The sequence below is a fragment of the Channa argus genome, chromosome 1, assembly GCF_033026475.1.
Source record: "Channa argus isolate prfri chromosome 1, Channa argus male v1.0, whole genome shotgun sequence".
NCBI lineage: Eukaryota > Metazoa > Chordata > Actinopteri > Anabantiformes > Channidae > Channa > Channa argus.
Window position 1 is genome coordinate 49,663,088 of NC_090197.1, and position 28,000 is coordinate 49,691,087.

Genomic DNA, 28,000 nt, shown 5'->3' on the forward strand with positions numbered 1-28,000 from the left:
CTTTCGGCTGAGAGCTGGAATGAAAATCTTTGGGAAAGAGATATTCACAGCTTATACTCATATATTAGGATTTCTCTATAGGACTAATAACAAATACATAGACGCTGGAGTCGGTATGGCGTGAAGTCCCTCACAAAGTGTCTTTACATCAATATTACCAAGGGTAAGTCGAGACACTTGAATAGCTGTTTTTTCTTTTTAATTAAATTGGAATCTGCAAAGAGTTGTATCTGCCAGTTTTAGCTAACCGTCTCTTTTTTTTTTATAAATCAAACCCGTGGAACAAGTTAACATTGAACCTATTAAGACTTGTATTTGGTGCGATGTGATAATGATCATTCAGCTTAAGGACAGTGAATACTGTAGTTTTTACAGTTTGCCATTACTAAATATACTGTTTTGAAGTAACGATCGTTGTGCTAATCATGAGTTTTGCTAGCAAGTGTTTTATATAGCTCACTTCTGCATTGTGCCCCTACAATTCAGACAATAAAATTGATTACACGTTGTATTATGCGCTCTTTATATTCAATTTAAACTACCACAAATAATTTAAAGTTACATCTTTAACTTAGAGAGGTTCACTTTTGGCTGAGGAATTTACAAGGATTGTTAAAAAGTTTACAAATGTATTATACCTTATAATAAATATTACTTACATGTTTTGTGCATTTAGCTACCAGTTTATCATTTCTCATCACGGTTTGTTGTCTAGTGAAATAGATTATCTCCACACACTTTTTGTCTTTTTAAATGCATGAACATTGAGAAATAGGGTTTTCTACATCTATCAGTTTCTCACTCCAGACCAACATGCTGGGAAGTTGATAACAGACTCTGGTTTCGCTGGTTCTCTTCGGTGACACTGACTTTACTCAACAGGAAGTCAGACAGAAAGCTAATCACGGAGAGAAAGAGCTACAAAGAAACGCTGAGAGCCAGGGTTAAGAGGTTAAACGTTCTTTAACATTTCCACCCCCCATATCCATTTATCATCACTGTGGAATTATGGTTGGAGGACAGGGAATAGATGAGTCTTCCATTACAAAGTACAAAGTATAAATAAAACATTTAAACCAATTAATAAATCTAAAATATTAAATAGTTAATTTAATTTTGTAACTGTTTAATTATTTTATTTTTTATATAGCACCAAATCACAACAGAGTCATCTCAAGGGACTTTACAATGTAAGTTCGGGACCTTACAGAAAATTAGAGGAACCCAACAAATCCCCCTTGAGCAAGAATTAGTGGAGAGGACAAACTCCCTTTAACAGAAGAAGCTTCCGGCAGAACCAGGCTCAGGGTGGGCTGCCGTATGCCTCGAATGGTTGGAGTGTGTGGAGAGCTGAGGCAGCAAAGTAAAGACAAGAAACAAGAGAAAATAAACAGATTTATAATCAGGGAGGTGATGAACAACTTTTAGGTGGCAGCCCCGTGTTGTCTCACCTCCTACAGCTCCTACCTGTCACACATGGAAAAAGGATAGAGAAAGAGAGAGAAGGGAGAGGCACACAGCCCAGATGTTCTTGTGCTTGGAAGAAAACACAGATGGATAGAATATAAAGTGATTTTCAGTAAAAGTACATGTAATCTTGTCTCATCAGTAGGACTACGGTGACTAATTAAGTTCATTAATTGAGAGTGAAACCGGGGAGGCTGTAGCTCAGTTGGTAAAGGCAGTCGTCCACGGACCACAGGGTGAGTGGTCTGATCCCCGGCCCCGGCTATATGTCGAAGTGTCCCTGGGCAAGACACTGAACCCCTAACAGCCCATTCCCCTCCCCAGCTGTGCAGTGCCGGTCCAAGCCCGGTAGAAATTGGGGAGGGTTGCGTCAGGAAGGGTATCCGGCGTAAAAACTGTGCCAAATCGACATGAGAACTATGATCCGCTGTTGCGACCCTGAACTCACGGGATAAGCCGAAAGGACAAAAAAAAAAAAAAATTGAGAGTGAAACCAATACACTGGCCAAGAATTGAAGTATCCTCATAGGATCTTAATAAAACATCTTAACAAACAAGTTTTACCCAGTTCCCTTTTCAGAACATCAACTTATTTTTACTTTGGCTTTAAATGAAAAAGCATCTTCTGATAATATATTGATAATAAAAGCACTAAAGGTGATGCAGTAAAATGATTATCATTTATTTAGGTTAACCTAATAACTATGCTTCCAATTCAAATTTTAAAGCTGATTTTACCAAAAATTGACAACAAAAATAAAATAATCTCATCAAAACAAACACTACTTTTACAATATGACTGACAGCAAACAATTGCAGTTACAGAATATTGTCGTACCCTAACATGTAGAGTAATACCGTACATAATTTTATATGAACAATATCCTCTATCAACTATCCTCTGTCATCAGTGTTGTCGTGCTGTTGTTTTGTTGGGCTTTTTTTCTTTTTCTTTTTTTTTGGCTTTTGTCAGTGTTTACCACAGCAAACAAGCAACAGAAATAAATCTGTGGAAACCAGTTTATGGCTGTTCCCCACATATGTTTGCAGTCTGTTTGTAAGGATGCCAGACTGGTAATGAGAGGTTCTTACTTGGAAAAGAAACCCAGGCTATCTTTCTATCCCCTCCCTCCCCCTGCTTCCATTTTCCCCCATTAGAGATCCTCATCTGTCTCTCTCGTCTCTTTTCCATCTCTGTCTTTCTATATTTACCATCTGTTTTCCAATGATAGCCCCGGAAAACGTGATGCAAGTCTGTCTCAGGAAGGGTGTTGGGGTGTTTTGGAGCAATAGTGGTGTTTTTATCTGTTTTGCCAAGCTAAGAGTCACGCCCATTGCCCACACGGGTCCAACTGGATTTGACCCTGGAATATTTCAGGTGCTGGCAGTAGCAAAACATCTGCACAACAACAAACCCTCTGTATGTTTTTTTTTTCTTTTTTTTTTTTGGCCGGTGTCTGATTTGTTTGAGGGTTTCATTACTATATAGTGTTGCATACAACTAGATATCTTCAAAGTCAAAGATGTTTATTTCAGCTGAAGCATGCTGATTATTGTTTACTGTATCGCACCCTTGAGCAAGACAATGACTCCCAGCCAGCTTCAAGGAGGACTATCAGCTGACCCTGACAATCTCCATCTGGAGGGGGAAATGAATGAAAAGCAAGTTTTCTCACAGGAAGCTGATAGAAGATTGTTGTGTTATTATCTGCACTCTCTCTCTCTCTCTCTTTGTCTTTCACTAGTGTATGTTTGTGTGTTACAGAGGGTCAGCCGGTATGGCAGAAGGGGAGGAAGCCATGAGCCAGGAGGACTGGAAGGAGAAGTGTATGGTCCTGGAGGCTCTGCTCATGAAGTTCAGGATGCAGATCATCAAGATTCGAGAACTCACAGCTGATAAGGTTGGCTCGCTTAAACACTATTCAGTGTACCAGACTCTCTCTCTCTCTCTCTCTCTCAGTGTATCTCATTGAGAACTTGTGATCACATGGTGGAAGGACTGATTACGAAAAATATGGTGCCAGTTTTAATTTGTCTCAGTGAGGTTGTTGGGTGTGTTGTTCATCCATTGTAAGGACAAGACAGAGAACATTGGATGAAGTGTAAATCACACTCATTTTTAGGAGTCAGCTTCATCAGTCGTATTACACAGAATCTCATCTGTCCTACACAGTAATGTGTAGTAGAAAGAAACTTTTTAAAGAAAAACTGCTTCTGCTTCTATTCAATATAAAGGTACAATTTTTCTAGTGTCAGATTGTTGTTGAAAACAACCCCTAAAGCTAAACAGATATTAGGGATGATAAGGATATAAATATAAAAAATTCCAATCAATGTGTGTTTGTAATCAAAGTGTTTTCTAAAAGGCAGGTAGGCTGAAACTGTGTATGTCTATGGAACATATTTGGACAAGCTACCTCTTTTTTTTGAATGACCTTAATGTCCAATATATGAAGTGTCATTTTAATGATTGATGATTCAAAGATTTGTTTGCTTTATTGTAAAAACCTTCCTACGACGCTCCTTTTACTTTACTCGACCTTCCCTGAAAGAGTCATTTACGTAGGAAAGAACCTCCTCAGTCATTGCAAACCTTGGCTAATTTCCAGGGTACAAGTTCAAGGATGGAGCGAGGACAAGAGGAAGCACAATTAGCTGTTAGCTTTAGTGCAACTCTTGCCTAAACTTCAAAACAATAGTATAAAATACAAGCCACATTTCCGTGTCAGCAACTAAGCATTAGAGCGAGGCAAAAATTAAGAACATGGTGTTTACAGTCACACACAGTGTTGCTAATCAGGCGCGGCAGTGGCTCAGTTGGTAGGGTGGCCGCCTACTGACCGTAGTGTCGGAAGTTCGCAACCGGGGCGGGGTGTGTGTCCCAACACTGAGCCCATCCTCATCCCCAGCCATGCAGTGCTGGTCCCAAGCCCGGTAGAAATTGGGGAGGGTTGCGTCAGGTGTAAAAACTGTGCCAAATCAAAATGTGGACAAATGATCTGCCAACCCTTAACTCCCAGGGTAAGCCGAAAGGACAAGATTTGATAGTCACCACCTAGAGAAGTGCAAAACTGGACCACAATATTTGACAGAATGAGATTTGGATTCAAAAATGTAAAGAATGTCTACACTCATAAGTACTCCACATTCAAACAGAGAGTTGTAGTGCGTCTGGTGGGAACAGAGCAGGCCGTCCTTCCCAGCTGTCCAACACTGGGCCGGCCCAAACTGTTCAGTGGCCTAGATCTGAAGCTGCTCTCCAGGGATGCTGATTAGAGCTCTAATGTAAACAGCAGTCTGACCACAGGGCTCTGCCATGCATTGCATGATGGGATTGACCCAGCTCCAGTCAATTACAGAGTCAAAGTAAGCTCAGCTGGACAGTAAAAAAAAAAAACTCCCAAAGAGACTTGGAAGAAAGATTAGTTTTGGTTGGGTTTTTTGCATCCCACGTAGCACATGTGAGAGTCTCTGCTGCATATTTTTGGACTTACCCATCCTGTTTGACAGGTTTCATTTCATGCATGTTTCCACTTAACATCATAAAACATTCTGTTAAAGCTCCGAATAACAAGCGATGTTTTTTCAATAAGCCTATATAATGTCTATAAAGCCTATAATGTTATGTAATTGACCTTTTTCAAAACTCACAGTTTAACAATTTAGAGGTTAGTTGACTGCATCTTGTAAACTTGTGTCACCACCTCATAGCCTTTAGCCTGCATTACACTGTTATGCTCATTAAAGCATAGTACATGGTCAGTGTTTTTGTTTTAAGGATAACAGTGATCTCTTCATCTTTTCCATGTACTGTACGTCACTTATTAGGTTTCTGAAGTTCAACTGTGTTTCTAAGGACCAGTAGTGACAAAATAATATGGTGGATTGAAGCTAAGAACTATAATTATCACAATATTCAACACACTGACATGTAAAATAAATAAAGTTTATTATTTTCTTATAGTGGGACCAAGCTGTGAGATACTTCTTGAAAAAAACATGTATTGGAAGCAGAGAAAATGAGCAATTTTTAAGATTCTGAGTCAGTTGACAGGGACCAAGTTGTGGGTCAGAGCATCTCAAAAACAGCAGTTCTTACGGTGTGTTCCTAGTACAACTGTGGGGAATAAAAGTAGCCAGTTTGACGCAATCATGCAAATCAGCTGCTGTAGCCCAAATTGCGGAAAAATCATCAACATGTGTTAGAACCCACAGTGCATCACAGCTTGCTGTGTATGGGGCTGTATAGCCACAGATTAGTCAGACTGCCACTGCAGACCTCTGCCTGCCACTGAAAGCACCTACAATGAGCAGGTGAGCTTCAGAACTGAACTATGAAGCAACAGAACAAGGTGGCTTCTCTTGCTATAATGTAGAAAACTGGGTGCCTGCGTATCATTTATTTGGAAAGAGATGCCATAAGAATGCACAATGGGTTCAGTCTGCAGATTTTGTATTGCCAGATACCAGAGGACACTATCAGAGGCCTTGTAGAGTCCAATTCTCAATAGGTTAGAGCATGGAGGCAGTTGGGCATCATATTAGGCAGGTGATTTTAATGTTCATTGTGTTTGAAAAAGCTTCTGTAAATTCTTCTTTTATGATCAGTGTAGTCAAATGGTTTGCACTTATATAGCGCTTTTCTACCTACTCAAAGCACTTTACACTGCTTCTTATTTACCCATTCACACTCACAATCACACACACATTCATACACTGATGGGGGATCTGCTATGCAGCTGGCCAACGCTCACCGGGAGCAACTAATTTGGGGTTCGACATGTGACCGGAGGAGCCGGGGATTGAACCAACAACTGTGAGATTGGTGGACAACCACTCTACCTTCCTGTGCCACAGTCGCCCACAAGTCCTAGTCCTGATCAGTTTTACAATAATCACTACTGTGTTGTGTTTATCACATCAGACATGATCACTAATAAGTATTTAGATAAAACCGTCGCTTATCTGCTGAAAGAATTAACTTATAGTTATTTTATCCATGTAGGTTTCTTTGTAGAATGACCCATCCTCTTGTGTTTGCTGACCTGAAAATGAGCTCATCACATTATCATCCAGACCCCCGCTGACGGTGTTGTGGCTTTTTCGTTTAAAAATGTGTGGGCATATGTTCTTTGCTACAAAATCCCCTAATACTGCCTCTGACTCTGGAGTTGGGCTCATGAAAGCTAAAGAGGAGGTTAGGAAAGGTCATTTTGGGTGATGAATCTGTTGTTAAAAATGACAGTAGATTGGTGTCCATTCATTAATGCAACTGCTTAAAAAAAACTTCTATTTTCAAAATGTAAATGTGAATTACTGCATAGGAAATAGTTCTCAATTCTCAGTTAATCCAATATAGTCAATCGAAAGTGGATTTACATTAAACTAGGTAGACTTGGAAAACTGCTAAAATCCTAAAATGTTTGTGAGGGGATGGAGAGGGAAGAAGGGGAAGAAAAAGCAACAGAGAAAAAAATGAAGCCTTGTGTAAAGATGAAGTTGCCCAGGGGAGGAAATACCCAGTTTAGTAAATAGTATGTGTGTATGCATGTGTGTTACACAGGAAGTGAGCTTGCAGTTTGAAGTAGTCACTCAGTAGTCATTTATTCTGTGCGTGCACGTGTATGCATGCAGAGTCAGTCAATTTAATCTGTTTTAACTTTTCAAAAAGTGAAAAAGTGACTGTGTTTGTGTGTGTGTGTGTGTGTGGGGGGGGGGGGATACTTGGGAGGGACTTTAGTTTTGGCCAGCGCAGCCTCAAGCTGAAGGCTAACAGTAGTCTACACATCTCTTAATGAAGACAAAGAGACGTTTGTTATATTTTCTGATTCAGTCAGCCTCCCCCATTCCGGCCTAATAATATACCCACTGACATTTTATATTCTGTCCGCCTGTGTGTGTGTCTCTTGGAAAAGGAGGTGAACTACATCACTAAAGAATGCAGCATTTTCATTTTGGTGCAAGATTCAAATTGTATATATCTCATTTTTTTTCTCTGTACCCGAACTTATCATTAAATAGTTGTTTTTCCAATACTGTAGTGAAATACCAATAGTTATAGGGTCAAAACTATAGAATTCAAAATGTAAGTCGATTATTATTATGACTGTGGGTAGCTCCATTAACAACATTTGATTTTCTAAGCATAGTTTCCAACTGTCCTACTTCCATCTTTTCTGCTTAAAGCTAGGACCCTCCAAATAAGGAGGTTATCAAAGACAACACTGTGTTTGATAACCTCCTTATTCGGATTAAATTTTGTGCAACATGTTTTACTGAACATAAGGACCAGCTGTAATTTCAGTCACAGCCGAGAGATCTTTTTTCATCTAACCCTTATTGTGGATGATCTGAAATTAGAAATGTTTGTTGATCCAAGCCAGCACCACAAAGTTCAGACTTTATGCTGAAATTTTATACAAAATAGGAATAAAGTCCTCACCTGCATGTCAAAATCTAATCAAGGCAAAAATTAAAAAGAGAGATTTGAGCATATTTGACAGCAAATAAGTCCTACTGGAAACTGAATGTGATTAATCTCTTTGGAAGAAAATCTGTGGATCATAGCGGCTACAGAAAGAAACTTTGTGAGCTGGCTGTCTGGCTGCAGATGGAGCTATGGGGGAGGGATGATAGAGTTCAGGGGGAGGTTGGCCACAGTGCGCCAGTTGTGGAATTCCAGGAATGAATGTCGAACTGGGTTTTGGATGTGAAGAGGGAATTGACTGCAGAGGTGATAAAGCATTGTTCAGTGGTTCCTGGATCTGTGGGAAGTTAGAGAGATCACATGTGAGAGTACGCTCATCAAACGTAGACACGGTGAAGAAACAGTAGTACGTACACACACACACACACACACACACTCTAATAAACAGGACAATATTATCATGAGTGATATTTTGGGGGGGATTTTTATACGTTGCTATGTTTGGTGTGTGTATAAAATTGTGTGTGTGTCGTCTCCAACTGCTACAGTATATATGCCCTGTAATTAACATGCTGTTTTTTGCCAGATGCTATATCTGCTATTGAGAGACGCACATGTGGTTTGTCATTAGTGGTACAGAAGAGGATCTATATAGAGACAAGCCAGAGAAAGAGAAACAGAGCGAGACAGAGAGATTTAACCGTTTTCATGTCTGCTTCTGATCCAATGGGCTAATTCTTTCTTTTCTGTTCATTGAAACAGATTAAGAGAAAGTCAGGTATTTGTTATTTTTATCGATATAGAAGAATGAAGTTATTGACAATATTTTCAAAACCAAATTCAAAATACTATAACAGCTATTTCCAGGCTACGCGTGACTGCATAAAATGAATGGAATCAAATTCTCCAAAGTCACACTGAAATGTCAAGCGCAGCAGTTGCTGCATAGAGGCCTCACTTCCACTTTGGTCCAGAGAACGTTGTGCAGTGGAAACAGTGAGTGTCTATGGCAGGGTGTGGCTGCTTTTGGCCGGAGCTGGGTCCCCTTCTTCTGGTCTCTGGAAGTTAACATAAGCAACCGAAGGAAAGTTGGAGTTTAGCCAATGCCCCTGTCCATCGGCTACATCCTCGAACTTTGTGGTAGTTTTTACCCAGTTCACTATTAGTAGAGAGTAGCAGCCTAAAGTTGTCAACATCACAGTGTAAATGACATTGGTGTGTTGGCTGGAGCTTGTCTTCTAAAACTATGTGCTAGTTTAGGAACTTTAGGAAAGTTGAATTGCCTTTAGGAATGTGGGTGGAGGAGTGCAAAAACAAGAAAAAAATTGTTTTAATGAGTTCATGCTTCCGCAGGTCATGAACAGAGTAAGAAAAAACATTGCATTGACTATCCTCAATAGTTGACTTAATTAAATAACATTTAGAATATTTCATATTTTTTCCTCACTAATATTCCTAGAAAGGGTTTTGTACTGTCACAACTGCTGCTAAATGAGATGAAAGAAAGACTCTATGTACGTATGTGTCAGTTTTTGAATAGTTACAGTATCTTTAAGGCATTTTGTTGGTTAATCTATGCAATATTCTGTTGCTTATTCCCATCAAATTTGGGTTGAGGTTCAGGAATTCACTTTATAAGTACCAATTATTGTTATATAACTCGGAGAAGTACCAGACAATAGGCGACATACTGTAATAATAGGGGCCTGTGGCTTAGGATGTAGAAAAAAATTTGTCCCATAACTGCAGGGTTAGCAGCTCAATTCCCGGCTTTTCCCAAGCCACATGATGATGTTTCCTTGCTCCTGAGGTGTAGAAGTTAGCCTTTAATTTACGTGTGTGTGCGCCCTTGGTTCAGTTGGTAGAACAGTTGTCAATGAACTGCAGGGTCAGTGTGTCAGTTCACCTTTACCTGTTCAGAACACTGAACCCCAAATTACCCCCTGGATGGTTGCTTGCAGAAAACGCGCCACATGTAATAATAAATCCTCCATACATTAAAAAAAACAAAAATCTGGATAATTTATGGTTGCTCTATAGGAACGAATGCGATACTTAAAGTCAAGCATAATTTTTATTTGTTCATAAAGTAGTTTCAAAGTCCACTGTTCTTTTTCAGGAACACCTGATCACATTCACTTCATGACACACTTTCACACCTGGCAGTGGCCCAGTTAAGGTCACAACAGTGATGTTAATGAGGGAGAGCAAAGTGGGGCTTCTTCACTCGTATAAAAATTTTAAAATTCCCTCGTACAAAAATAAAATAATATACAAAATAAATGACAGCTTTCAGCACTCCTATTCTCAGTTGGATTCTCATCCTTGGTGTAGCAAACCAGTTACCCCACAGGGATGTGTCTGTGTGGACAGTACACCATAATATCCTAACATTATGTTGTAACGTTGTAGAACTGCAACACAGAGAGCTTCCACCAGCATTCCGACATATTTTCCTCCACAAAGATTCTGAGGTTAAAGGAGCTGACTGGGTTCTCCGCCTCTTCCGCCCCTTTGAGCCGGGGATTTTTACAGGAATGTTGCATTAGAGAATAATTTCTGTGTGTGTGTTTGTGTGTATACCTGTGTCCTGCAGTGTGTAAAAGGTGTGTGACCTTTTGGTGTTGCTGCAGTTTTTACACACACTTAACAGGTTCCACATTCTCTGCTCTGAAGTGCACAAAGAGCTGGTTGTATCTTAACAGATGTGATACCATAATCATTAGGTAACTGCTTAAAGGTGTAGGTGCAAAACCGCTTCATATAATTCTGAGACATAAAGTATTTTACAACCAAATACATTTATTCAATATTGTTAACTTTCTGTATAACGCCCATTTTCTTTTGAGGCAAAGAGCAGCTGAAAAGCCTCTTCTCTTTTCCAGCTTAGCAGTTTTATCTTGACTGGAGTTCTCATGTCTCTTGCAAGCAACTCTTTGTCTTTATTTGGTGTTTTTGTGTTTTACTTGGGATAAGATTGGAGCTGATATTTCACCTCCATGTTGACGCAAACACTATGGTCAGAAAGCCTAAAGGGAATAAAAGGCCTCACATAAAGCTGTTGGTTTAGATATAGTATCAAACTAAAAATAAAAGTAAACTGAAATTAAAATGTTATCTTTTTTTTTTCGTAGATTCAGCAACTGGAGACACAGGTGATCGATGCAGAAAAGCGGGCATTCACAGCTCAGCAGCAGGTAAGGATCCAGACAAGAGTGTTTACCTGTGCTCTCAGTGTGTGTGTGTGTGTGTCCGTGTGCCCAAAGTGTGTATGTTTGATAATTTTAGGTGCAGTGGATGGAGGAGAAGCTGAAATCTCCAGACGGTCAGTCTGGAGACTCAGAGTTATGTTTTTTTCAGCGGTGCCAGGAACTACAAGCCTTGGTGCAGCAGAAAGATAATATCATTGCACAGCTGGAGCAACAGCTGGAGGAGCAGGTAAATCTCATACATGTGGGGAATTTCATCAGAACAACAGATTTTCTGCCTGTCACTTCTTTTTTCTTTTCAAGTGGAAAAGACTAGAGGAAGGTGCGGCAAGGACACACAAACAACACAGGCTCCCAAATATGTTTGAGTAATAAAATTCATATTTGACAGCTGCACACATAAGTCAGACTAAACAGACTAAAACTAATATTTTGAAAGCAATGTTTTCCAATTCTTGCTTGATATAGGATTTTATAACGCTTCACATCTGTTCAATAGGTGAAAGCTCTGGACCATAGACAGAGCAGTTTATTAGCCGTGTTTTAGAGCATTGGGCTAATGAAATAAGTACGGCCTTCCCTGAAAAGTATGTTGTCAGCAGTTGTTCTAAAACCTGTATATATTATTTTGCATTAATAGAGCTTTGACAGATGTGCTAGTTACCCATGGTGTGTACTCTACTAATGCACTACAACTTCAGAGATGTCGGCATTTCGATTGTGCATTTTTAACAAGGCAGATTTTCAGTTTCCATTTTAAATAAAGCACCACCTTTCACCCTATGACAGTTGTGATAGGCTCCAGTCCCTAAGCAGGATAAGCGGTTACAGATAATGGGTGGAGGGATTTTAAATAAACTCATACTCAGAGAAAGTAGTCACTTACGTAGCTATATTGGGTTTTTACCCTGTTTCTTTCAAATAACGTGCAAATTATTGCATTGTTCTGTTATTTACATTTTACACAGCATCCCATGTTTTCTAGAAATGGGGTTTGTATTATAATCGTTGAACAGGAGGCTGAAGATGCCACAAAAATAAAATTGTCTGAGCTCTTTACTAATATACACTCAGCGGCCACTTAATTAGGTACATGTGTACAATTTAATGCAATCCAACACAGCAGATCTGCCATGAATTCTACTTTCATAGTGTTTTAATTTCTCAGTGTTTTAGTTGAAACTGTCAGAAAGAAAACTGTCTACTTTAGTATAATTCATGGCAGAGCTGCTGTATTGGATTATATTAGATTATATAGGTGTGTGTACCTAATAAAGTGAGTGTATATAATCCATGCTTTTTGTTTATTATTACTGACGTACCCATGGGTTGCGGGGAAACTGTTTCCTACTGTTTTAAGCATGTTCTTAGTGCTTATTTGGGCTCTACTACCCTCCACTCTGCAGCAATGTTCCATGCCTTGGTTGAAATTCACTTCTATCTTGAATTGTCAAACTCTATCTGCCATTTGCTTGTCAACATATTCAACAGCAACTTTTGTGGTTTTCTCCTCTCAACCCAAACTTGTTTTCTGTCACTAGAAACAGATTCGAATTCAAGATGCGAAAACAGTGGAAGAGAAAGCAGCTAAGATCAAGGAATGGGTGATGCTAAAGTTGTCCGAGGTGAGTACGGTAAATAGAGATGTAGCCAAATCTGTTTGTTTGCATGGAAAAGAAGCTAAACCTGAAGGGATCATCAGTATTCCATCACTCTAATTGTTCATGTTCTTTCAGTTTGAGGTGGAGAATGCTGAATTAAAAGAAACTAACAAGAATCAGGAGGCTCAGATTCTGGAATTACAAAAACAAGTTCAGGGTGGGAGCCTTTAAAATTTACTATGAGCCATCTATGTTTTTCTATTTATTAATACCTGTCGATGTCATTTAGATGTAATTTCCATGACTGTACAGTAAATGAAAATTGACGTAATCCCTAATTGGGTTGTGTGGGTGTGTGTGTGTGTGTGTGTGGGTGGGTGGGTGATTGCAGCCTTTGAGCAGAAGTGTGGTGGCGGGCAAGGAGTCATTTGCCAACCAGGTGAGGCCCAGCGTCTCAGTAGCCTGACGTTTGGGTGTTTCCAAGTGAGAGGAAAGAACCCCCAAGTCCTCACAGGTCCAACACCCTCCCAGAGAACCCTCAGCACCCAGGGAGAGACTGAAAGCCGACACAAAACTGGTAAGTCCTCAGATTTAGAGCTATGGAAAACATTTAAAAAAAAAACATCTGCATTCAGAGGACATTTCTGTGTTAAATGGGACACTGGGAAGGAGCTGGACACAGGAAGATATGGTTTCATAGTGGAAAATGGAAAGTGACTCAGAAGAACATTTTAGCAATTAGGTCATATCCGTGGCATCTAAGAGGGTTTCACTACTTAACTATTTTGCCGTTTACTGTACGTTGCTCAGAAAATGTGAAAGTCATTTATTGAGAGTACAAAACAAGACAGTATGGTACAACCGTGCTACAGCTCTGTAAGACTGCACAGCAGCGTTTGGAGCTACATGCTACGGGCAGAGATGGAAGTCACGCATTTTGTTGAGATTAAGTCAAAATAAATTAAAACATTCTTCAGATTGTTCTGGAATGAACCTCATCATACTGTAGCTCTTCTTTGGGATCGCTGCACTGTTCAGTTGAATATTTCATAAAATAGAAATTGAAATATACTTGTTGACAATAATCCATTATAAAATGATAGAGATTAATATTTAACAACTTTTGTAAATGTGTTTTCATGTTTGCTATAGTAGAGAAAAGCAGTAAGCAGACGGCGCCCTCAGAGACGGATGGTGAAATCCAGGGAGCGGCTCGGACAGGGCTTCTGGACAATGCTTCATCTGAGAGCGTTGGAGAAAACGAATCTGGATCAGTGTCTCGGGGCGGAGATTGTGAAGCCAGAGGTGGAGTGTGTGGTCTGGAGTTCAGCCGGCCTGGTAGTGAGACCTACCTGACTGCCTCAGATGATAGCAGCTCTCTGTTTGATGATGACATGCAGCGAGCAGAGCAGCCGACCTTCAGCCACCTGGGGTCATCAGATGGGACACTTGGAGATTGTAAGGAGTGTACGGAGGGGGCACACAGGGTCAAGCTCGAGGACTGCACCTCTGAGGAGCTCAACAAAAGGTTCCAGTCGCAAAGACTTGACTCGTCGTCCTCTTCCAGTGAACCTAACACCCCCAGCCCCATCCTTACACCAGCCCTCACACCTAAACGGCCCAATGCACCTCAGGACCCTAAGGACAATCCTGCCTCACCCAAACAGCCTCGTTTGCGGACCTTAGGAGGATTTGGGTTGATGAATGTGTCATTGGCTAAGAAACACCTGAGTCAGCCACCAATCAGCTCTGAGGCAGCACATGGAAAGACACGTAATGCCCTCAGCATGTTGCGGCCCCTCCGGCCACAGGAAACTGACATCGACCAGGAGCAGGAGGTTGGCATGGAAACAGGCAGAGGCACACAACCTCAAGTTCTTCCCAGGTCACAAGCTACACCTACCAAGACATCTTGGGAGACCTCACCTAAATCTGCCAAAGACACAAGCCCAGAGAAACCAGAATGTGACAGCTCAGCCCCTGGCAGCAAGCCTCCAACACCTCCTTTACACAGGCTGCCCTCCTGGGTAAGACCGTCTGTGGGGATCTTATTTTAAATAAAAACAAAATAATCTAGATTAATCAGTCTTCAGCAGTATTCATTTGGGTTTATGGCAAGTACAGCCAAGGACAAGGGAAGGAAAGTATTGAGACATTAGCTTGATTGATAGACCAATATCCTGACCAATATACTACACCAATATCATAAGATTTAAACTTAAACTGAATGTTTCTCCCATCAAATGTTCCTTTGCTATACAGAGGAAAATCCAGGCCACCCTTAGTAAAAATTTGTCACCTGACAACCATAGGTCAGAGTCATGAAAAAGTATTTTACTCTCCTTAAAAAAAATCATTCGTTACAAAGCTTTCTGCTTGCTTTTTTATTTCGTGCCTTCATGTTAAGTCATTCATGTAATTCTTTTACTCACAGTGCCATCTGCTGCTACAGTCTGATAATCTGATATTATCTCTGATAATCCAATACGTTGTTCCCAACAGGAGAGTCGTATCTATGCTGTGGCTAAATCGGGAATCAGGCTGTCTGAGACGTCCTGCACAGACTCTGGCGGCAAAGGTAAAGTACAGTAAGACCAAAAAAAAAAAAGGTAACTTATCAACCGGGTGGTCGAAGTACACAAATTCAGTATTGGAGTAGAAGTGCAAATACATGCCATAAAATACGCCATTGCAACTAGTTGAACCATTTCAAACTGTCTATATAAAAAATCGTATACGTTCTAAAATGGACCTAAGATATTCTAAATACTAAAAACAATACCCAGCATTCTTAACTGTATTGAATTTAATACTTTTGAAAAATGACAGCTGAGGAGTTTTGTATGTTCTCCTTATTGAATGGGTTTCATCTTACAGTGCAAAGACATGCATGTTAGTTTAATAGGTCTCTCTAAATTACCCTTAGGTGTGAATGTGTTTGCCCTAAGAAAGCTGGGTGACCTGTCCAGAGTGTACTCTGACAGCTGGGATAGGCTCCAAAAAAGCATGAGTGGTTAAGATGGATGGATGGAGGCTGTTCCAAAAATGCATGTACGAAAGAAAATGAGCTCTATTTAATTTAAAAAGAATAGTGGTAAAACATTGGTATTGTGTATGAAACAAAAGCAGAAGTTGGTTGAGGAGGAGCTTCTTTTAACCCCACTATGTACTGACAGCTCTATAATAATAAATAATTTCTTGTTTTATATATTGCATATAAGAATCTGTAAAAAGTAACTAGTAACTAAAGCTGTTGAAAAAAGTACAGCACAATGTGTAACTGTATTCTGCCTAATAACTGTACTTATGTAAATTTACTTTCCACTTTTCCACTTTTAATATCAATAGTTCCAGAATAAGTTTTGAGTACATGGATGGTGGTAAACAAAAACCTGTTGAACTGAGGTTTTATCTGTGTTGCAGATGCCTCCCTGCAGTCCTCCTACCCTGCCTTTGTAATGTACACATCCCTCATCTATAAAAACATGACTACACCTGTTTACACTACTCTGAAGGGGGTAAGTAAGCAGCAGGAGTTGCTGCTTCATTCCTGCTTCCTTTTCATTGATCTGTAAAATAGATTTGAATTTGTTTGGTTCTATCTATGGCTACGTCTATGACTTTGTATATGCTGTGTTGACATTGAGCATTAGGATCTTTGGTTTTGCAGAAAGCCACTCTACTGAGCAGCAGTCCATTCTCAGATCAGTCGTCCAGCTCTGAAGAGTCGTCTAGTTCTGAAGATGAGGACGGCTCCTTTTGCGGCTCCCCCACCTCCTCCGGCTCCCGCAAGGACAGCAGCCCGGGCAGCCCACGCTCTCTCAAGAGAGGTACAACTTGTGCTTGAAAGAAAAACTGATGGATATGCCGCTGACTTATCGCTCTGCCTTTCCTCTCCTCCAGCTGTCTCCATGTCCTCGATGACATCGGAGAGTGACTATGCCATCCCTCCCGATGCCTACTCCACCGACACGGAATGCTCTGAGCCAGAGCAGAAACTCCCCAAGACCTGCTCCTCAGCCAGCGAGAATGGCAAGAGTGTAAGTCAGTCACAGTTATTACAGCATATTTGGTGCGCAAACGCTTTTGCTACATACAATGTTGTTTTATCTCGTAGGAGCCGATGGAGAAGTCAGGTTACCTACTGAAAATGGTGAAGACTTGGAAGAAAACATGGAAGAGACGGTGGTTTGTCCTCAAAGACGGAGAGCTGCTCTACTTTAAGTCACCAGTGGGTTATGCTTTTTAAAAAAAAATTTTTTTGCTTTATTAAAGAACTCAGACAAATTTTTTAAAATTGAAATTTAATTATTCATTTTGTTTGTTTAAAAAAAAAAAGGATTTATTAAAAAAAATGCAAATATTTTAAAAAATTGACATTCCTTGAAGTCCTTATTTTTTAAAACTCATATTAATGGTATTAAGCAGTTGTTAGATTATTAGACCACATGTGTTTATTCAGCTCAGGTCGTCTAAACTTTATCATTCTCCGTCAGAGCGATGTGATCAGAAAACCTCAGGGTCAGATTGAGGTCAATGCCACCAGTAGCATTGCCCGTGGAGATGGAAAACAAGTTCTCCAGGTATTTAACTCGGCTTTAAAAAAAAAAAAAAAAAGAAAAACTTAAAAACGATAACTTATTTACACACATTTCTACACTCTGCCCTTCACCTCCGTATGTGTTTTTATTGTCCCGTGCAGATTGTGACAGGGAAGCGTATGTACTACCTGAAGGCTGACTCCCCTAACCTGCTGGAGGAGTGGCTCAGGGTGCTACAGAGCGTGCAGAGGATCAAAGCTGCCAGTCCTCTCTTCAGACAGCCGGATATTCGCCCTGGAATGAAGGGACTGCTCCTTAAGGTGGAGCCACTCAACTATCCGAGAAGACTGAAAAAACTACTTCTTCTGCTTTTCGAAATCCATAACTCCAGATGTTGTAGAAACACTCAAAGACTAAACCCAAACAAAAGTGCCAGTGCTTTCCTAAAAAAAACCCCCACTAAACTAGTACATGTTTTAAAATTTAGTAAAAGTACTCGTAGTTCTCTAAGAAACTCTGTGCTTTAACACCATTGAATCTGATGCTGTTGCCCATTTAAGTAAATGTCCAGTCCAGAATTCTTCAACGGACGTGCAAAGGTTAAAACTATGGCAAATAAACAATTCTAATAATTAATAAAATAATAAAACAAAAAAGTGGAGCATATTTCAACCACTTTACTTTCTGACAGGTGATTAATTTATAGTAATACATCATCATTTATTAGGTTTCTAAAAGTTTTTCAAATTATATGAGGATCTGCATTTGAGAATGAGCTAAAGCTGTCAAATAATTGCAGTAAAAAGTACAATATTTCTCTCTGAACTGTAGTAAAGTTAAAATAATATCAAATTGATTAACTAAATGTACTTAGTTACATAGTTACCACATCTACATAACTTATTTTCAGTTGCCCTGTTCTGTTAATGCAAGCACAGGAAATAAAAATATCTCATATAACCTGGACAAGCTTTGTTTGTTTGATTGATTGATTGTTTGTTCTTTGGCTCTTTGACAATTTGTAACATCGCTTACATATTTAAAAGCATATATTTCCAGTTGTTTTTATCAATGGATGTACTTGAATTTCTGAACTTTGTATTAATCTCGCTTTATGGCAGGTGAAGCACGGCTACTCTAAACGCGTGTGGTGTGCTCTGATTGGCAAAACTCTGTACTATTTTCGGAGCCAAGAAGACAAGGTACAATTTACCTAAACCTATTAAAGCTCCTAAAGATTCACAGAAAGATTTTAATAACCTTTTTCCCAGTTTGAACCTAGGTTCAAGAATGATATTAATCACTTACTAATTATAAACAAGTCTTAATTCCTTAAGGTTGTGCAACATGTGAACTTTTGCTTGTGTTCCCAGTTTCCTCTGGGTCAGATTAAGCTGTGGGAGGCCAAGGTGGAGGAGGTGGATAGGTCCCAGGATTCAGACGACGACTCAAAGGCATATGGGCGGGTCTTACAGGGAGCATCCTTCACCATAGCTATCCACCCACAGGAGCAAGGCCCGACCTACCTGCTAATTGAGTCTCGCCATGAAAAGGTCAGTGGGCAACAGAAGCACTTTTACACGCTAATCTATTTTTTTTATCACAATCTGCTAATAGCAGTCTAAATGTTATTGTGCACTACAGGACTCCTGGCTGTACCATCTGTCAGTGGCAGCAGGCACCATGGTGGGCAAAGTAGGCACCGAGTTTGAACAACTGGTGGGAAAACTCTTCCAAGTAGATGGAGATCCAAGTGTGTGATTCCTACAAATGGGTTTACTTTTGTTTGTGTTATTAATATAACTACTTTTCTTTTCTACTTGCAATGTCTTTTATTGGTTTAGTTTTTTCTGTGTATTTAAATACTTCTTCATCAATCTAGCATATATTCATTCGTATGTTGTGTGTGCTTATTACTACCTTTGTGTCTCGGTCTTTTAGACTCTCAGATCTGGAGACATCCCATGTTGTGTTTCAGTAAGGAAGCTCTGTTATCTCCTCTCACCACACTGCCCTCCCAGGCCCTGCAGACAGAGGCTGTTAAACTCTTTAAGGTTTACACACAAAAAATGCAAATACATACACAGCAGGCAGTTCGGTTCTGAAGTAAAATGTAATCAGCGTCTGCAGAATAGGTTCTTTCACTGTTTAAACCTTTGCTGACACGGGTAACTACGCATCGTTTCCTCAGACTTGTCAGCTTTTCATCAACGTGGCCATCGATGCCCCGGCTATCGACTACCATGTCTCTCTGGCCCAGAGTGCCTTGCAGGTGTGTCTGGCCCACCCAGAGCTGCAGAATGAGCTCTTTTGCCAACTCATTAAGCAGACCCGCAGGAGGCAGCCACACAGCCTTCCAGGACCATTGCAGGTTTGTGTTCTCACCACAGAGTGGCAGCACTAGCACAAATTATGTACTCACAACACAAATAGGAAGTACACCGGAAAAACATGAGGTTATCAGGGTCCACACATTGAATAACGATCCCAAATTACCACAATTATTTGGTCAAATCGATTTCAAATATGACTGAAAGTATTTCCGTTTATTTTATGGTATTTATTTGGCTGTATGACTAGTTATCACAAATGATTTTTCTGAGTTGTCCTGCCTCATTTTTGCTGTTTTTGCACCTATGAATGCAAAAAAAATTTCATTAAAAAAAAAAAGATGGAGCCCTTCCAAGTTCTCAGAAATGGGTTTCAATTCCACACCTGTGTTCAAAGAACAGAAACTCCTCCCTGTCACTGTGTAGTCATGTGATTTTCCTATTCCAATAACCATATAACCTGTAACACCTGCAGTCCTACTACCAGCAGAGGGCAGACCCCTTACCCTCTGTTAATGATTATAAGCAAGCAGCAACCGCTCCCTCCCCCTTACCTGGATAAGGAAGTGCAGTTTGGGATTGGAAAATAAGAGGCCAAATGGAAAGAAAGTACTTACAGTATTTGTCTTGCGAAACCAACCATCAACTAAATTCCCAGACCTAAGAAAATTTTTATGTTAGTAGGTGTTGGAACAAATCCCTATCACATTCCTAATCATGCTTGGGAATTATGAAGCATTACTTCAGACAAAAATTCCAAAGGAGGATTTGTGTCTTAGCTAACCACAGGACAAACAAATGAGTCATAGCGTTACACCGGGGCTCCTTTGTGATCCTGTACATGAATGAACTCAAAAATAGTAACAACTGTGGTTAACTGTATCATGGCAAAAGTGTACACAACAATGAAATGTTAGTTTCTGCTTCTCTGTCTCGAATTTGTTAGATAACACTGTGTGTTTATGTGTCTTACTTCAGGGCTGGCAGTTTCTAGCCTTATGTGTTGGACTGTTCCTGCCTCAGCATCCTTTCCTCTGGCTGCTTCAGGTTCACCTCAAAAGACATGGGGACTCCAGGTGAGACAACACCAGAACAGTGACATGAAGAATCGGTTAAATAGGGCAACAGGGAACGATCAGGCAATCTCCAGAGGTTTTTTTTCTTCAAAAAGATTTTGACTTTTGGATTTTCTATCCAGATAGTAGTTTTTCTGTCTTGTCATCTGTTTTGATTAAATGGTTGGAGGTGTAGGAAGTGTAGTACAAGTTTACGCACAAGATTTTTTTTTTTTGCTTTTAGGAAAGAAATCGTACATTAAATGATAAAAACGCTCCTCTAACACTCAATATAACACAGAAAGAAAAGGCTCTTAAATCAGATTATATTAAGCCCTGTTATTCACATGACACTTTTCAAGTTCTTAGACTAGCTGACAAACCTGCACATCTAACATACCATACTTGGTATTACTGAAATTACTGAAATGGTCTTTGTTATCCTCTGTTGTACTAAAGCCAAAAACTGATCTTCACACAAACCTAGACTGGTGGGGTGGGATTTGAACCTGCTGCCTTCTGCCTCCCAAGCCAATGCTTTACCACTGATCCACCAGGCCCCCTCGCACAAACCTAGTCAGTTCAGTTTTTCTGTAGCTTCTTACTGTATGTAAGGATTCCGTAATTATTTGTATTTTAAAATGCTATCAAATAAAGATTTCTTCACTTATTTTTTACATGAATGTAAATGTTCTGCACTTACATAGAGCTTTTCTACCTATTGGCACTCAAAGCACTTTACACCGGGAGCAACTAAGTTGGGGTTCAGTGTCTTGCTCAAGGACACTTCAACATGTGACCGGGGGGGATTGAACCAACAACTGTGAGATTGGTGGACAACCGCTATACCTTCCTGCGCCACAAGGTGCGGTCAGCGAAAGTATCACGAGAAGGATGACCAAGCTGGTTAAACCAGTTGGATAAAGTCTGCTGCTCTGGATGAGCTTTGTCAGATCTGAGAAAATAAACATGAAGGTGTGGAACCTGAAAGTCATGGGTGTTTTCTAGTTTCTAGTGAAGGACTGTCTAAAGATACCTTTGTGGTGCAGTAGGGGAAAAGTAGAATCCAGTGTTTCCGTATCTTCACCCACACAGCGCCACAGATTAAATTTCAGGATATCGCAGCCTCTGGCCAGCTCTTGATTTTGTGTGTCTTTAACTCCCCAACTAAATGTACTCCCACACTAAACCACCTGAATCAAGTAAATCCTTAATAAACTCTAATGTCTAAATATGTCATGGGAAGAGATTTATAAGGTGTTATCATTTAGTGAACATGTTTACTTTTATAATTAGATTTCCGACTGGTTTTAAAGGATGTACATGATGTAATGTCAGGTATTTTCTGTTGACTCCCTGTTTTTCTCAGGACTGAAGTGGGTAAATATGCCATCTACTGCCAGCGCTCCATGGAGCGAACGCAGCAGAAAGGTGAGAGGCAGGCTAGGCCGTCCCGTATGGAGATCCTCTCTATTCTTCTGAGGAATCCTTACCATCACTCCCTGCCATTCAGTGTCCCTGTTCACTTCCTAAACAACACCTACCAGGTAAGAAGAATACATTCAAAAGTATAATGGCAAACACTGATGATTTGACAGAGAAGTGTAAATGTTGCTGCTACAGTGCTGCACATTCTAATGTTGTAGCCTGGATCCCACAGTTTACACACTGTATAAACTGTTTCACGGGAGAGAGTCGGTCCGTGTACTGGTCATGGACTTACTCACGGTGCTGCCTTACTGATCCGCTCCACCATCTGCCTGCACCCTGTATGTGTTTCCTGGGTGTGTGTTTGTTTTTGTAACTCCACACTCCTTGTCTCTCTCTTTATACGGTGCAGGAAGTCATGAGAGCACAGAATCGTATAATAGCAGCTACAACTGAGAAGGGTGCATCAACCTGTTAAAGGACTTAAATATGATAAAATGGGAAATTACAGCAACATAAATACTACTGTATGTTGAACATAATCTGTTTTCAGTTGCTGAATATTTTTACAGGCAATACCATATAAATTATAACATATTATGATATTAACCATCTTAATGACTTGAGGATTACAACTGTACTAACTGATTGATAATTGATTATTGTTAATTGACTAATTGATTATTCCTTAGCTTTTCTAACAGCACTACCATTAGTTCAAAACTTAAATTTGTACATTGGTTTATGATTAGTTAGGTAGAAAACCAATGACATTTTCCTTACCCCTTAGTTGTAAGACGACTTTCACCCTCTGTCCCCCCCCAAGGACAAGGGTAAAATCACATGTCAGCATTTATCTTAAAAGGCTTTTAATCTAACTAAATTCATAAATCAGCATCTGTAGATTACAGTCTGTGCATTATCGTGCAATGTGGTTTTGAATTTTAAAGAAACTTCATGTCAGACTTTTATTATATCAAGAACACTCATGAACCACTATTATACATTTATAGTTACCGAGATTAAACTTCACAATTCTTCAAAACAAAGAAAGGATAGTGCTGCAATATTACTCTTCCTTTTCTATAGGTGGTGAGTTTTGATGCTTCCACCACAGTGGACGAGTTCCAGTGTCGCCTCAACCAGGACACTGGCATAAGGAAAACTGGGCTGTCTGGTTTCAGCTTGTACACCGATGACCCTACTGGACGGGAGCTGGAACATTGTCTACAGGGAGGCATCAAGGTGCATCTTTCATTAAATGAAAGCTACTCTGTAGGATTGGAAGGACAGGAAGTGTTTCGCTCAATAACTCTTAACCCAAACCTTCTTTCTTCCCTATTGGCTACAGATTTGTGACATTATCTCGAAATGGGAACAGGCTTGTAAGGAGCAGAACACTGGCAAATCGGAAAACACCAGGACTGTCCGCCTCACCTACAAGAACAGGTAAGAAGGACTAGCCCAGTGGCTTCAAATCACGACAGATATACTGTACACACGACAATACCAGGTATCAGTCTTTATACTTTATCCGGTTTGAAAACATTCCCTTTAGTTGCACTTTGTAACAGTAAAGTGAGCATGATTCAGACTGTCCTTAAAATTGCAAGGTCATCGATTTACTCGGTCAGGAAACATCTGTAATTTCTTGATGATAATTCATTTCGCAGGAACAAAATAGATGATATTTTATGTGTAACCATTTTTGTTTCTCTTTTTATTTATTTTTCCTTCCCAGGCTGTACTTCTCTCTCCAGGTGAGGGGGGAGTTGGAGAGAGAGAGGTTGCTGCTGGCTTATCAAACCAATGAAGCCATTGTAGTGGGACATTTTCCTGTCAACAAAGAACTGGCTCTGGAAATGGCCGCCCTGCTGGCTCAGGTTGGAAGATTACTCTAAATTACAGCCCGGTCCATAGTTGGGCCCCCACACTTCCATTTCTAGTGCACACATTCCCAGTCTGTTGTGAGAAAAATATTTCATGTATATTTGATAAACAACAACCTACCTTAAAAATCAGCTTAGTTTAAAATGTACTCCTTTGTGTCAGGTGGAGTTCGGGGATTTTGAACGCCCCTTTTTGTCTCCTGGATCGGCCCAGACTAAGTCCAACCAAACCCTGAAACAGGTTTTGGACAGATTCTACCCAAAACACTACCGCAAGACCATTTCTGAGGAGCAGCTCAGGTACTAGAAAGTGATCAAATTTATTCTACACACATTTCCTTCTTGCACATGTACTGTACACTAGAGAGCCACAACATTAATACCATTCTGTGGATTCAATATAAAAGTAGAATATGGATTTTCTAAAATGATTATGAGCTAATTAACGCTGATGTGTCATTATGGGTTAGACACCTGTCAGCAAAGAAAGTGGTTAAACTCAGCGCTACCTTTACCAGCAGTGACCATTGATTTTTTTTATTACTGTAATTACTCTGCATTTTTGGTTGTAATAACCACAATCAAGAAGCAATAAGATGCACAACCAGTTAAAAAAAAAAAATCTGGAGTAATGTTATAATTAAACAATAATCCTGCTCAGTCAGAACTGAATGATAAGACGAGATGAGGATTGAGATGGAAAGTACACAGTATACTGATTTTCAAATCAGCTCCAACTCCGAATAGAATAGAAGGAAATGGTAAATTATCACATCAAATGTCTACATCTAGAATTATATTGTTCAAATATCTACGTGTAGAATCTATTGTGTGTAAGAACATTCATTGGGAGATTGTCATAATTGAATAAAAGTTTGTATAAAGCAAACACCATAAATTTATGAGCTGTATAAGACAAACAAGAAAACTGAAGAAAAAAAAAACTCAAACTAATCTGCGCCTCCAAAACTCCATATTCAGAGTCAGCAACTATAGCTCCAAAGCCTTCTTTCTCATCACGCACAACTTTGTTCTGCTTCCCACAACTCAACCTGTTTGTTCCCTCCCCTCATGCAGCGGCCGGACAAACGTTAAGCCGACACCCTATGTAACTCAGATTTTACCTGCTGCTGCTGAGGAGAGCGGCTCACATGATTGTGTCTTGCACAGTAGATGCAGTTTGTGACTCGGGGTAGTGGTTCACAGTAGATCAACGACAATTCTAATGGTCGAATATTGCAATCAAACATATTTTGGATGTAACCCTCCACCCTTGTCCTCCTCCCCCTAGACAACTGCTGCAGCGTCTCTCTGCCCGCTGGGCTTCGCTCAGAGGTCGAAGTTCATCAGAGTGTGTCAGGATCTACTTAACCGTTGCCAGAAAATGGCCTTTCTTTGGTGCCAAACTATTTGAAGCAGAGGTACGTTTTTTGTGTGTGTGTGTGTGTGTGTGTGCGTGTGTGTATAAACTGAAATCTCTTCTAAATGAAAGTTATTTTATCAGCAGCACATCCGGATTTGATCTCATCTAATTTCTTGCTTGTCCCTGTTTCTAGTCCATTAGTCCCTCTACTGAGCAGGGTGTGCGTGTTTGGCTAGCAGTACACGAGGACGGCATCAGTGTTCTGGAGCACAACTCTATCGTAAGCCTCTCTGACATGTTTCTGTTACTGTACTGGTTTCATTTCCTGTTGCTGTTAGTTGGAAAAGTCATACTACCTGTAAAAAATGAAAGGGCTTCACATTGTAAATAAAGTCAGTGGATTCATGGCAGGCGGAGCATTTTGTGTATACATGTAAAGAAACAGGCATCTCTCAGTGCAGACTAAAATCACTGATTTATCTGATGGAGCTTCATTAGTATAATATCTGTAAATAGCTACATATGTGGTCGCATAACATGTAAGGAATAGTGGGGGATTGTAATACAGTATATGGTTTTATGTAGCTGTCAAAATCCCACGTGAACTTTCTTTGTACATGGTTTTCTGTTGACTTTTCTCAACGCATTAACATAACGCAAATGCCTGCGCATCTCACCGTTCAGAAACTGCTGGTGTCTCACCCCTACAAGAACCTGATGACATTTGGGGGCTGCAAACAGGACTTCATGCTGGTGGTAAGACTGAGTGCTGGGAGCAACACCAACAAAGACAAACCGACAGAGAAACATCTGTTTGCTATGGACGCCTCCAAGGTGAGAAGACTACACGTGTACTGGCTGTTACATGACATGTTCATTTATACATTCAAGTGCACCTTAAACTGGTTAGTAGGAGTCATTTCCTCCACCTTACACATAATGGTTTTGAGGTAACATGCTTTCACATACATGAAAAAAATAAATTGAAATATAGCCTATGGTTTCATTGAATATTATTGTGTATAGCATCATAGGAAACGTAGAGTACAGTACATATTAAAAACATGTATACACATGTGTCAGCTTCGACCTACCAAAAGGATAATGAAGATTTATTTCCTGCAAACATATTAAAGATGCTATCAGTATAAGCATTTCTTTATACTGAGGTCAGCTGATTTTAAACAATATTGCAGTTCAATAAGTGAATTTAAATTCAATCTAACACCAACGTTTGTTTTGTTTTGTCAACAGATCAGGGAAATTACGCTCCTCCTCTCCAGTTACCTCAACAGTGCTCATCAGCAGAAGGCCGCCGCCCACCACCTCTCTGCCCCTGCTCTAATGGTGGCCCAACCCGTCAGCCTGAAGAGTAAGGAGCTGAGGAGCAAATCCCCTCCAGCGCTAGGACGTCCCAGCAAGGCCCCAACACTCCTGTGACAACATGAATATACCCACCATGTTTAGCTGCCTTTCTCCACAAGAAGTGATCCCATTGTCAGATCCGGTCTAAAAGGGCCAGATTCACTTGTGCTATGTGGAAAGGTCACTTCACTGTCTTCCTAAGGCATGAGTGCTCCACCTGGACAAGGCAGATCCTGTGTTCGCTCTGTTTTGTATATCATTCGATATTACAAACCATCTGCAGTTTAGTAATATCGCTGGACAACATTTGTTGGAGTCCCTTGATTGCAATGTTAACCTCCTGAAAGGTTGGTCGATGCCTTTGCGTTTCTTTCACATTTGGGCTTAAACTGGAGCACTACACCAAGGTACATATGTGACCTAACAAGCTTTATTTAACATTCCTCAAGGGCATTTTCCGTTTCCCTGATAATTATGTTGCCTTTGTGTTCTGACTCTAAAGTCAGCAATGTTTGATGACAGATTGAGCTCGTGTATTGAAATATCTCATTATTCTGTGCCATCTGGTGTCTTTTATGAAGATACTGTTTGAAGTTCATTTTATTTCCCCGCCTCCATCCATGGTGTAGAAGGGATAGTGACACTTTGGAGTTTTTATTTTTTTTGTATTGTTTTCTTGCACTTCTGTAGGGCACAATAACTCTGCCAGGGATTAAAAGTCTTAAAGTGTTTGATATTTGTTGCATAATGAAGGACACTGAACAATATGATGAAAATATGATGCAACAACAGGTAAACAGACTGCAGCAGTAGAAAACAGGAAGAGTAGCTTGCAGTGGAATAGTAGCTTAGGAAAGCAGTGTGCTCCTAGTTACTGAACAGCCAGGCCGGCCGTAAAACTTTAATCATCTACTCCAAGCCCTCCTGATAGACAGAATGACTTTAATCCACACAAACTGTTCATATTATTGCAATGTAGCGTACAGGGAAGGGAAATTAAATCTGCCTTTATTGTTTATTATGTTCATTTAGTGAAAGGAAGAGGATGTGTCAGATGCTGAGAGATATTGAAAGTGTACGATGAACAAAGAATTAGGATGTTCTCTGTTCTGTTTGTTACCTGGCGTGACACAGAGTTTAACATTTTAATAAGGCAACGCGATGGAAACCATAAACTGGAAAAGCCGAATATTTCTTTATACAAGGTACTTTAATGAAAAGATGATGTACTTTTCGTACGCCTGTATACGCCGAGACTCCTCTGGCGTTGTATTTATTTGTCACATAAAATGAATTGTATTTAAATTATTGGAATTTGTGTCATC

The 28,000-nt window shown here is 40.1% G+C and overlaps 1 protein-coding gene across 4 annotated transcripts; it reads left to right on the top strand.

The window, feature by feature from the left end:
* Position 1: 1 nt before the first annotated feature.
* On the top strand, positions 2-27,980 carry plekhh2 (pleckstrin homology domain containing, family H (with MyTH4 domain) member 2). Of its 4 annotated transcripts, none has more exons than XM_067529391.1 (30): positions 2-163; positions 3,233-3,368; positions 11,029-11,091; positions 11,183-11,332; positions 12,645-12,728; positions 12,840-12,921; positions 13,096-13,281; positions 13,857-14,731; positions 15,207-15,282; positions 16,128-16,222; positions 16,375-16,534; positions 16,608-16,744; positions 16,822-16,935; positions 17,201-17,287; positions 17,407-17,565; positions 18,367-18,447; positions 18,619-18,798; positions 18,890-18,998; positions 19,187-19,299; positions 19,437-19,616; positions 20,554-20,651; positions 22,000-22,177; positions 23,148-23,303; positions 23,410-23,507; positions 23,800-23,941; positions 24,111-24,247; positions 25,239-25,368; positions 25,504-25,590; positions 25,995-26,144; positions 26,565-27,980. In XM_067529391.1, the coding sequence occupies exons 2-30, from the start codon at positions 3,246-3,248 to the stop codon at positions 26,748-26,750; spliced, it is 4,416 nt and encodes a 1,471-aa protein (XP_067385492.1). In that variant the 5' UTR covers positions 2-163; positions 3,233-3,245; the 3' UTR covers positions 26,751-27,980. The 4 variants fall into 4 exon arrangements, with proteins under 4 accessions (XP_067385492.1, XP_067385502.1, XP_067385511.1 ...); XM_067529401.1 differs by having other exon boundaries at positions 13,860-14,731; XM_067529410.1 differs by having other exon boundaries at positions 11,255-11,332.
* The last annotated feature ends 20 nt before the right edge of the window (positions 27,981-28,000 follow it).